Source organism: Ornithorhynchus anatinus, chromosome 3, assembly GCF_004115215.2.
Source record: "Ornithorhynchus anatinus isolate Pmale09 chromosome 3, mOrnAna1.pri.v4, whole genome shotgun sequence".
Classification (NCBI taxonomy): Eukaryota; Metazoa; Chordata; class Mammalia; order Monotremata; family Ornithorhynchidae; genus Ornithorhynchus; species Ornithorhynchus anatinus.
Window position 1 is genome coordinate 65,026,144 of NC_041730.1, and position 12,133 is coordinate 65,038,276.

The 12,133-nt window shown below is 42.5% G+C and overlaps 1 protein-coding gene across 2 annotated transcripts in view; it reads right to left on the reverse strand.

Annotated features, from left to right (window-relative positions):
* The window catches only part of DYM (dymeclin), a 519,684-nt gene that overhangs the window by 487,449 nt on the left and 20,102 nt on the right, over positions 1-12,133 (reverse strand). For both annotated transcript variants that reach the window (XM_029060947.1, XM_039911491.1), the window contains exon 2: positions 7,292-7,484. In XM_029060947.1, the coding sequence (XP_028916780.1) occupies positions 7,292-7,431 (140 nt within the window). In that variant the 5' untranslated portion in view covers positions 7,432-7,484. The remainder of the gene's footprint in view (positions 1-7,291; positions 7,485-12,133) is intronic.

Consider the following 12,133-nt stretch of genomic DNA (forward strand, 5'->3'; position numbering starts at 1 on the left):
TACTGCCAGGGACAGACCGAGTGATTACAGCTATGAACTTATACATTCAGCTGCTTTTAATTGGAATAAATGAAATCCTTAGAATTCCTAGAAAAAACTCTCATCTCTAAAATGCAGCTGCTATACATATGTGTCTGCTCTAATTATGCTGAGTCTACCCCAGTGCTTAGCATATAGTAAGTGCCTAAATTCCATAATCATATATTCTGTTGAATATTAAGTCAATCAAGGGTTCTTACTGAGGACATATTGTGTGCAGAGCAATCAATCATATTTAGTGAGCACTTACACTGTACTAAGTTCTTGGGAGAGTATAACAGAGTGGGTAGATTCTAAAAGGGGAGATACACATTAATATAAATAAATTACAGATATGTACATAAATGCTGTGGAACTAAGGGTTGGGATGAATTAAGGGTGCAAATCCAAGTGCGAGGACGATACAGAAGGGAGTGAGAGAAGAGGAAAGGTGGGCTTAGTTGGGGAAGGCCTCTCAAAGGAGATGTACTTTTAATAAGCAGTGTGGCCTAGTGAATAGAGCACAGGCCTGGGAGTGAGAAGGTCCTGGGTTCTAGTGCCAGCTCTGCTCCTTGTCTGCTGTGTGACCTTGAGCAAATCTCTTCATTTCTCTGTGCCCCAGTTTCTTAATCTGTAAAATGGGGATAAAGACTGTGATCCTCATGTGGACAGGGACTGTGTCCAACCTGATTATCTTGAACCTACACCAGCACTTAGTACAGTGCCTGGCACATTAGTGCTTAACAGATACCATAAAAAAGAAAGCAAGAAAGAAGGGGATAGTGATCATCTGTCAGATATGAAGGAGGAGGGACTTCAAGGTCAGAGAGAGAACACGGGCGAGGGATCGGTGGTGAGATAGACAAGAATGAGGTATAGTGAGCATTAGAGGAATTGATGTGCAGGAGTTGATGTAGCAAGAAATCAGAGAGGTTAGGTAGGACATGGCAGCGTGATGGTCTTTAAAGTTGATGGCAAGAAGCTTCTGTTTGACGCAGAGGCAGATAGGCAACTACGGGAGGTTCTTGAGGAGTGGAGAAACATAGACTGAATGTTTTTGAGAAAAATGATCTGGGCAGCAGAGTGAAGTAGGGACTGAAGTGATGAGAGACAGGAGGCAGGGAGGTCAGCAAAGGAGGATGAAAGTAATCAAGGCGGGACAGGATAAGTGCTTGGATTCACATGTTAGCAGTTTGGATAGAGAGGAAAGGATGGATTTTAGTGATGATGTGAAGGTGGAACCAACAGGATTCGGTGATGGACTGAATACGTGGGCTGAATGAGAGACGAATCGAGGATAAAAACGAAGGAGACAGGGAGGATGACGGTGCAGTCTATGGTGATAAGAAAGGCAGGGGGAGGGCAGGATTTGGGAGAAGAGAAGTTCTACTTTGGACTCTTTCATTTGAGAGAGCAAAACAGAGTCGGTAGACCCGACCACTGCCCTCGAAGAGCTACAATCTAATGGGAGACAAAGACGTTAAATAAATTACAGGGAGGGGAAGCAACAGAAGATAGGTACAAAATTGCTGCCGGGATGAGGGTGGTGAGTTTCAGAGTACTTAAGGAGTAGAGACTTAGGTGCATAGGTGACACAGAAGAGAGGGAGAATAGAAGGGAGAGGTCAGCAGTTAGTCAGGGAGGGCTTCCTGGAGGAGGTGTGATTTTAGTAGCGTTTTAAAGATGGAGAGAGAAGTGGTCTGGAGAATATTAAAAGGCAAGGGAGTTCCAAGGAGGAGGGAGGATGTGAGCAAGGAGTCAACGGGGAGAGAGAGGGGAGATATAGGCACGGTAAGTAGCAAGGACTTAGAAATAGTTGATATTTAAAATATTTTACGCCAAAAAGCATTTACTATTTATATAGACTACAGAATAATTGTGGTATTTTAAAGACCTTGAAAGAGTTCTGCTTCATTGATTTTATTTCAAATGGAATTTCATTTACAAAGAATTATTTTACTAGGAAAGCAAATTATACATGAAAATACAGGAACTCAAGTTTTCTAAGCTTTAAATATGAATGTTCTTGATAAAGTTGTGTTGCCTTAGACAAACCTGAAACAGATTTGGAGATAAAAGAGAACTGAAATCTCCAGAGTTCTTGGATATACATTACTGAAGTTCTCTCTTACTTTGGAACAATTTCTAACAAGGGATCTCACTCAATCATTTCAGTCTTCATAACAGAAGCTAAGTAACTGTAGAAAAGCTAATATATGGAGAAGAAAATTAATTTTGAGTAATATAACTAAATTTGAAGAGAAGGATTCTTAAAGCCACTAACCTGGTTTGCTAAATCCAAAGGGATTCCGGTTGAAAAATGAAGTTGCCTCCTTCTCACAGCAGAAACAGTCAATCATTTGAAATAGCTCTTAACAGATCATTTGTATACTGGAATGTTCCCTCATTTATCAAGGGGAACACAGAAAGGCATGCATTTCTAGGTAACTCATCCCAGATGGGTAGAGTTATGATTGTCATGGAAATCAATGAAGGGCAGGTACAATAACACACTGCAGATCCACTCTTCAGTCAATAATGGTAATTATGGTACTGATTAAGCACTATGTGCCAAGCACTGTACTAAGGCCTGGGGTAGAGAGGTAAACTGGTTGGACACAATCCCTGTCCCATATGGGGCTCACAGTCTTAGCCGGAAGGATCACCCTAAGTCAAACCACTCAGAGAAGGGCAGAATAGTCATCCTGAATCAATCAGTAGTAATTCCTGAGTGTTATGTGCAGAATACTGTAGTAAGCACTTGGGAAAGTACAATGTAACAGAATTAGCGGACCCCTGACCATAATGAGTTTACAGTCTTCCTGAAGAGGTAGCAGTCGCTGCAGAGAATGCCAGTTCTCAAAGAGGATGTCAAAGCATTGACAAGTTTCCAGGCTCAATAAGCTAACAAAGAAAAAATAGCGCAAAAGGTTATGAAAAGGTATTGGATGGAGATGGTGATATTTCCATCTGTACCCAGGAGGCTGCCAGAAACATGACGTACTAGGGCATTCATAAAGACAATAGTGTGGTACCTGTTGTCAGCAGTAAAATGGGAATTAAATACCTGGTCTCCCTTGCACTCAGACTGTGAGCCCCATGCAGGACAGGGACTGTGACTGACTTAACTAACTTGTACCTATCCCAGGGCTTAGAACAATGTTTGACACACAGTAAGAACTTAATAAATACCACTACAGGGAGTGGGGGCTGGTTCACAGGAGAAGTGAGAGTACTGTCTTGCTCAGGACCATGATGTGGGAGAAAATGTCTAGACGTGTTTTGAGGAAATTGTTTTAGTAAATAACATTCTGGAACCCACAGTTCTCTTCTGGACTGTAAGCTTGTTGTAGGCAGTGACTGTTAGAAGCAGCGTGGTTTACTGGTTAAAGCATGGGCCTGGGAATCAGGGGACCGACCTAGGTTCTAATCCCAGCTCTCCCACTTTTCTGCTGTGTGACCTTGGATAAGTCACTTCACTACTCTGTGCCTCAGTTTTCTCATCTGCAAAATGGGGATTTAAGACTGTGAGCCCTACACAGGACTCTGTCCAGCCCGATTTGCTTATATCCACTCCAGCGCTTAGTTCAGTGCCTGGCACATAGTGTTTAACAAATGCCGTAATAATTATCATCATTATTATTATTATTATTAACCAAATATGTGTTCTTTTCCAGCACTTATTACAGTGTTCTGCATGGGTTAAGTGCTTAATAAATACTATGACTACTACTATTTCAGGAGGTAGACTTTGGGGGCTGGATGTCTAACCAATCAATCCATAGCATTCATTGAGTGCTTATTACTATTTGGAGCTCTGTACTAAGTGCTGGGGAGACACCAGCCCTCAAAGAACTTACCAACTAGTTGAGGGAGATAAACTCCAAACTAAATTACAAATAGGAGGAAGATAGAAAAAGGGTATATGCACATGGATTAGTTCTTAAGTAATAGGGTATAGAAGATATAGTGGAAGCTCGTAAGTGCTTAAGTGATAGAGAAGAATCAAACTGGAAGTATGGGGGAATACATAAACATGGGGAATTAGAGATTCGGGGAGACCTTCTAGAGGAAACCTTGTCTATATGGTCGCCAACATCTTGCCCATGTCCTGCCTCTGGTCTGGAACATCCTCCCTCTTCGTATCCGACAGCAATTACTCTCTCCACCTTGAGAACCTTTGGAAGGCACATCTCCTCCAAGAGGCCTTCCCTGACTAAACCCTCATTTTGTTTTCTCCCACTTCCTTCTGCAACCCCCTGAACTGTTCCCTTCATTTACACTCATCATCAGCCCACAGCACTTATGTACATAATCGTAATGTATAATGTCTGTCTCCCCCTCTAGACTGTAAGCTCACTGGGGGTAGGGAATATGTCTGTTATACTGTACTCTCCTAAGTGCTTAATACTGTGCTCTGCACACAGTAAGTGCTCAATAAATACGATTGATTGATTGATTTCAGAAGGGTACTGAGAACGGAAAGAAGGCTATTGACTGTCAAACTGAAGGAGGAGAGAATTCCAGGCAGGAAGGAGGGGGTGAACAAGAGGTTGGAGAAGGAAGAAATGAGAATGAGGCCCTGTGAGTAGGTTAGCTTGGAAGAAATGTAGATGGCGAACTTGAATGTCCTCTGCATTTCTTTTGTAGGTAGCAAACTGTCAGAGCACACTTTCATTGTAGACTTTTCCTTTTAAAAGTCATGCAGCTATAAATTTACATGTAAATGCACATATATATATAGTATAATTTGATGTTAAAATGAATACTAATTTCCACAATAGTGAATTTTTTGTAAGATTAAAGATGTAGAAGGGAGGGTAAGGAAGAAAGTACAAGAGAATCAAAATGCTACTCTGGTATGCTTTCTTTTGTGTAGTTCCAATTTTTTTTCATGTTCTCTATTATCAATCAATGGTACTTGCGCAGAGCACTGTACTCAGTGCTGGTACTAGACACTACACAGCAAACTCCTTGTGGGCAACAACAGTCTTCAATTATACTATATTCACAGCCCCAACCTCTTAGACTAATCTATGCACAATGTAGGAGCTCAATAAAAGCTAATACAGAATGAATCCAAGCTACGTGACCTCCTCTCAAACAAAATACATTCAATACAATTTTTAAGGAATTCATTCAGAAATAATCTTGCCCGTTGTTGGGTAGGGATTGTCACTATCTGTTGCCAAATAGTACTTTCCAAGCACTTAGTACAATGCCCTGCACAAAGTAAGCACTCAATAAATCCAATTGAATGAATTTTCACAGGAAAGACACCACCATCTCTTTTAGTCTGTAAGCTTGCTGTGGGCAGGGAATCTGTTATATTGTACTTTCCCAAATGCTTAGTAAAAAGTTCTGCACACACTAAGTGCTAAATAAACAGGATTGCCTTACTGAGCTCTGTTCTCATCATCTATGCCAGGCAAATCATCTGTTTTGATTCCATCCATAACCACTTCCAATTCCATAAATCAGCCCTCTCCCTCAGTCTGGATCCTGGCAATGTGCGCAACTATAATCCAACTCCAAAGGGTTTGGTTGGGTGGTCAAGGGGCCCGGCCGGCAGGGGCGTCACAGCATTGCCGCCCAGATCATCCAGAGTCAGCCAATCCGTCAATCACTGGTATTTATTGAGTGCTTACTGTGTGCAGAGCACTGTTCTAAGCCCTTGGGAGAGTACAATATAACTAAATAACAGACACATTCTCTGCCCACGATGAGCTTACAGTCTAAATGGGGAGACAGACATTAATACAAATAATTATGGATGCGGACGGAAGTGCGGTGGGCTGAGGGAGGGGTGAATAAAGGGGCAAATCCAAGTGAGTCCAGTCACAACCACAGTTTCCTGAGATTCTCCCACTGATGGAGGCGTCATTGTAGCAGCGGGAATCCTGCCCGGCCCCGACAGTCTTGAGTGGGTCAGGAGGATGGACCCAGGATGGCCTGGTTGGGCTGGGGGAGGCAGGGGTTACCTATTAACAGAATGTATGCTGAGCCTTGTCATATGGGTTGGTTTTGTGCTTGGCTTCCCTCTACTCTTATTACTAGATAAGCTCATTGTAGGCAGGGAATGTGTCTGTTTATTGTTATATTGTGCTCTCCCAAGCACTTAGTACAGTGCTCCGTACACAGTAAGTGCTCTATAAATATGAATGAATGAAAGAATGAATGAGAGCTTCTTGAGATTGCACCTCTTGAGGGTGAGCGTCCTTGTGGCTTCCCCGGCTCCCCTGCAATTAATACAGTGTACTGCTCCTAGCAGCACATTAGAAATACCATTACAACCACAAGTACTAAACTAGAAAATCCAGCTAAGATTTTAACTACTGCAGTGACCAGTTCAGCTCTTCAAGCAGATGTTAGAATTACAGCGACCTATTACACAAGGGAACATGAGTTACTTTTGCAAACTGTAGACTATTAAATATTTTAGCATTTGAATGGAAAGTTAAGGAAATCAGATGGACCAAAACAGATATAAAGCTTCCTTTTTTTTAATTTTCTGCTTTATAACAGAGTCTGGTGGCTGATGGATCAAGTGACATGAGGTTGGAGAGGAAAGCAAAAGGCCAAACTATTACAGCCTATTAGATTGTAAATTCCTTGCAGGCAGGAACTGTGCCTTCGTTTTTTGTTGGGGGGTTTTGCAAATAGTAAGTGCTCAGTATACACAGGGGATAATAAATGAGCTCAAATTTTTAACCTTAGCTTGGTCACTTTGATAACTTACCTGTCTCAAGAGTATCCTCCTGAAAGGGAAGAAAAACACTACTCTACTGAATCAATTCAGTGAAGCATCAATAAAGCACTATATGGATTTTAATCTTGGGCACGGAGCTTCTGGGAGAGAGCATGACCTAGGGAAAAGAGCACTGGAGAAGGAGTCAGGAGACCCAACTTTTCACCCTAGCTCTATCATTTGCCTGCTGTGTAACATTGGACAAGTCCTTTTTCCTTTAAAACAGGAATAGAATAAATTGTTAGTCTCTTGTGGGAAAGGGATTGTGTCTGATTCCAAAATTTTTTTTATCTGAAATGCCATAGTTATAATGATTAAATTCAAAACCTTTCAATTTCCCCTAACCATTTCCAAGCTCAACTGAGTAGCGCTCATAAAGCAGCACAAGTGGAATGCAAGCATATCCAACAGTCTTTTAGAAAATGTGGCTTTTAATTATGTCTCATTATAATAATAATTATTATTTTTATTATTATTATAGTATTTGTTAGGCGCTCAGCCCTCGAAGAAGAATTATTCTCTTACCTGTTCGTTGGTGCAGTAAAAGAAAAAGAAAGCAGCTGATTCCAGAATGGGTCATTCTCAGACACAGATTCTGTCCCAGACAATCGCTTTAGATATTCATTTTCAGGAAGCTCACTAATGCTGCTGCTGTTTGCTCCCATCTTCCGGCTGGACAGGTAAACACCTTTTAAAACTTCATCCCTTCAAAATGCACCTGCAGATTGAGAGGAACGACTAAACTTGTTAGAGAATAATGTCAGACCACAGTCCCTGCCTGACACAGAGCTCACCCTTTAAGAAGGTATTCTAAAGCATAATTTATGAATACATCCAGGTAAATTCCCAAAGTGTGTGCTTCAGGTGTCTCATTCTCACTGTGGCCTTGCTCACAGAGGCAGATGACTGTTCCCTCATTTAATACATTTGTATAGTAATTGATTATGGCATTTTTATAAGCCCTAATTGTCAAGCACTGCTGTAAGCACTGGAGACACAAGTTTACCAGGTCAGACACAGTCCTCGTCCCACCTAGGACTCACAATCTAAGTCCGAGGGAGATCAGGCACTGAATCACCATTTTATAGTTGAGAACACTGAGGCACATACAAGTTAATCGACTTGTCCAAGGTCTCACGGCAAGCAGAGGGCAGAACCAGAATTTGAACCAGGGTCCTGACTCCCAGGCCCGTGCTTCCACTAGGCCACGATGCTTCTCAAGAATCAATAGGGATGTCAGTAGGAGGCTCTGGACATGAAGGAAAAGATAAATGTGCCCCCTGTCAGAGCTCTTTTATCTTCCCATTCCACTTATTTCCGCCATGGAAGGGGCCTTCAGATGAGTTGAAGGAGCTCTAGTTTCACCTGTCGCAGATGTGCAGATGCTTTCCTTTATACCCAGTCACAGAAGTCAAGGGATCAAAGGGTAAGAAGGGAAATTTTTACCCATTTAAATCAGAATGGTACCAGTGTGCACTAAGAGCTGGCCTTACAGCAGCTCCCCGTACCAGGAGATCGTGTTGGCCCCTCAGAGATCCTGATGATGATTTTTTTTCATGGAAATTCTGACCAAAATTCAAGAAAAAAAACTGAAGCATGTTCCCATGGGGCTGATAAAACGAGAACTATTGGTTGAAAATGCTGTAATGTATTGCTCTATTGTGCACTCTCCTAGAGCACATTTGATCTACAGTGCACTTATATAAAAAACCACATTGAACACTACCTCCTAATTATACTACCTGCTGGCTCAGTTAACTCATGGGCAGGGAATGTCTCGCCTGACTCTGTTGTATCATACTCCCCCAAGTGCTTAGTACAGTGCTTTGGATCTCGCCCCCTCCTACCTCACCTTGCTTCTCTCCTTCTACAACTCAGCCCACATATTTTGCTCCTCTGGTGCTAACCTTCTCACTGTGCCTCCGTCTTGCCTGTGTCGCCACCGACCCCTGGCCCATGTCCTGCCTCTGGTCTGGAACGCCCTCCCTCCTCAAATCCGACAATTACTCTCCCCCTCCCTTCAAAGCCTTATTGAAGGCACATCTCTTCCAAGAGGCCTTCCCAGACTAAGCCTCCTTTTCCTCTTCTCCCACTCCCTTCTCCATCACTCTCACTTACTCTCTTTGTTCATCCCTCCGCCCAGCCCCATAGCACTTGTGTACATATCTGTAATTTTATTTATTTGTATTGATATCTGTCTCCCCCACTCTTGACTGTGAGCTCATTGTGGGCAGGGATTGTCACTGTTTATTGTTGTATTGTCTTTCCCGAGCACTTAGCACTGTGCTCTGCACACAGTAAGCGCTTAATAAATTCGACTGAATGAAGAGTAAGCGCTCAAAAATACCATTGATATGAAAATGTATACATCAAACCTCTTCACAGACATACTGCACAAAAAGTTATTTTGATATCTTTGGAAAATACGAATTAACTCCTGCATCAACATGATGGTACAATTCCCCAATGTGCGTTGTATTGTTCAGAGTACTTGCCGAATTACTCAAGTTTCTAAATCCATGCTGCTGATCCATCCTCCAAAAACATGCCAAACTCTGAGCTTCTAGAAAGACCGGGGCAGATTTCCTTGAAGGAGCATTTCCCCCCAAAGTGGCAACCAAACGTCATAAGAGTATTTCCCATCCAAGCTCTCCAACCCTGTATCTCAATTTTCAACTTTCTCATCAAACCAGTTTCCCACCACTAGTGCTTCTGGCGCCAGGAAGCAAAACAGCATGATTAAGTGTGGATCGTGAGAGTCACCTAAAAGCCAAGGTCAATTTTACTACGGTCACCCATTAACCGCCCTTTCACCCCAAAAGCTCAAAGCTCAGTGTTGGTTTATGGATCCTGAGAAAAAGAATCCTGATAATATTGCTATCCCACTTTTATTATTAGATAACATTTCTCAGTGCCTCATCCATGCATCGGGACTGGGGGCTTCTAAATGATGCTCCTGATTCAATCAGTGGCTTGCCGGATAACTTCTAGCATGTAATTTACCTTCTAAGTTTCCTCAACTAGAAAAATGGACACTTTGTAGTTCAGCTTCCCAGGGCTTCATGAAATTATCTAGGAAAAATGAAGGTTTGAGCACTTGATAGTTGGGAAGGGAAAGAAAACTTCTCAGCAGTGCATAGGCCCCCAATCACTTAGGGAAGATCCCCCTGGTCTTTTAGAGTCAGAATTGTACTTTTTTTTTTTTTTTTAACTCTGCTGCAGCTGGCCTATTTTTATAAAATTAATAAAAGCCAACAATCTCACAGCCACAGAAGTGGTTCATTTATCGAGCCTTTTTGTTTGTAGTTTAGAATAAAGTTCTAAAAGGAAAGCAACATGGATTAGTGGAAGGAGCATGGGCCTCGGAATCTGAGGACCTGTGTTCTAATTTGACTCCTCCAATTGCTTGCTGTGTGACCTTGGGCAAATCACTTAACTTCTCTGGTTCCTCAACTGAAAGTTGTCCTATTCAGTCCTACTTAGACTGTGATTCCCTTGTGGGACAGGGACTGTGTCCAACCTGATAAACACATGTCTACCGCAGCACTTAGAAGAGTGTTTGACACATAGCAAGTGCCTAACAGAGACCATAAAAAAAAAAAGACTGACCGAGCCTAAAATGACTAGTGAAGTTACAAGGTGAGTAGAAAGAAATATTCTTAGTGACAGGCTGAGCTATAACCTTCAGAGAAAATGGCATTTATTTTTCATACCATCCCCTAAGTGGGTGTATACCCTTCTTCATATTATTTACCTTTTACATAGAGAAACAAAGCTAGTTAATTCGAGGTTCAGATCTGCCTAACAAATGGTACATTAAATGAGGAATAATTATAATTCACTTTCATCTCTGAAAATTGTGCCAAACCCACCAGCATCAGGAGAGAAAGCCGAAGACAACCTTAATCATTTCAAACAATGTCTGTTCTTTAAATACCCGATTTCAAACAAGTTTCCCCACAAATCTAATAAGAAAATGTTGCCACTGTCCAATAAACTGACAGTGGTCATTATCCGGGCACTAAGACGCTCATGGAAATTAAGCACTAGCAACTACTAACCACCCCTTCTGAATAGTGAGGTTTCTTAGCACCAGCCCTCAAACTGAATCCTCAGTTTAATAAACTGAAGCACAGCTTATTAATGCCTCATTTAACAACAGGATTTGAAGACGTAGACTGTCGTCTGGAAAGCAGTGAGGAGTCTGAAGACTGCCCCACCCACCAAGTACTGCTAAGGTACTTGCTTGTACATTATGATTTGGGCTGCTGATATATTTAAACGGTTCTTGTTTCTCCCCGTAATTATTGTCTGTGACTTTCAATATTCTATATGTCTGTTTTTACATTGTAGAGCCCTCTGGAGCTAGGGACCTAGTTTATTGATCATCCTATCTTCATCCCAGTGTTTAGTACAGTGTTTTGCAGAAGTTACCAATAAATAATCATTCTAAACGATCTATATCGAAACTGGGATTTTATTGGGGTCTGAGGTTAACAGAGGGAATCCTCTACTCTCCATTTGGCTCCAGTGTTGTCGTCTGCTTCTACGCAGCAGTACCCAGCTTGGTTTGACAGGCAGCTGAGATCAGCTGGCTGCTTCTCTCAGAGTCAGTAGCAGAAGAGAGAACTGCCCCACATCTTCCCGCTGTGACAACCCCCGGGGCCAGCTTCACAGTGAGCCGGTTGCCTTGTGGTGCGCCATTATGCTGCCAGTCTCCCTATGCCAAAGTAACAAAAGTGGCACCTGTGGGTACCGGGACTTGAGAAGAAAATGCAATAGTTCGGGCACAAGGTGGAGGGGATGCAGGGTCCCCCTGGAGAAACACTCCTGGAATGCGGTTTGGGGAAGACCCGGGAAAACTGCCTTATGGCATAAGATGTGAAATAGAAGCAGCATGGCATAGTGGATAGAGCTTGGGCCTGGGAGTCAGAGGGTCGTAGGTTCTAATCCCTACTCTGCCACTTAATAACAACAACAATAATTATTATGGCTTTTGTTAAGAGCTTACTATGTGCCAAGCACTGTTCTAAACACTGAGGTAGATACACAGAAATCAGGTTGTCCCACGTGGGGCTCACAGTCTTAATCCCCATTTTACAGATGAGGGAACTGAGGCACAGAGAAGTGCAGTGGTTTTCCCAAGGTCACACAAGAGACAAGTGGAGGAGCCAGGATTGGAACACATATCCTCTGACTCCCAAGCCTATGCTCTTGCCACTAAGCCTCACTACTTCTCATAGTCATGCTCCTTCTCACTTGCCTGCTGTATGACAAGTCCCTTCACTTCTCAGGCCTCAGTTACCTCATCTATAAAATGGTGACTGAGACTGTGGGCCCCACATGGAACAACCTGATTACCTGGGA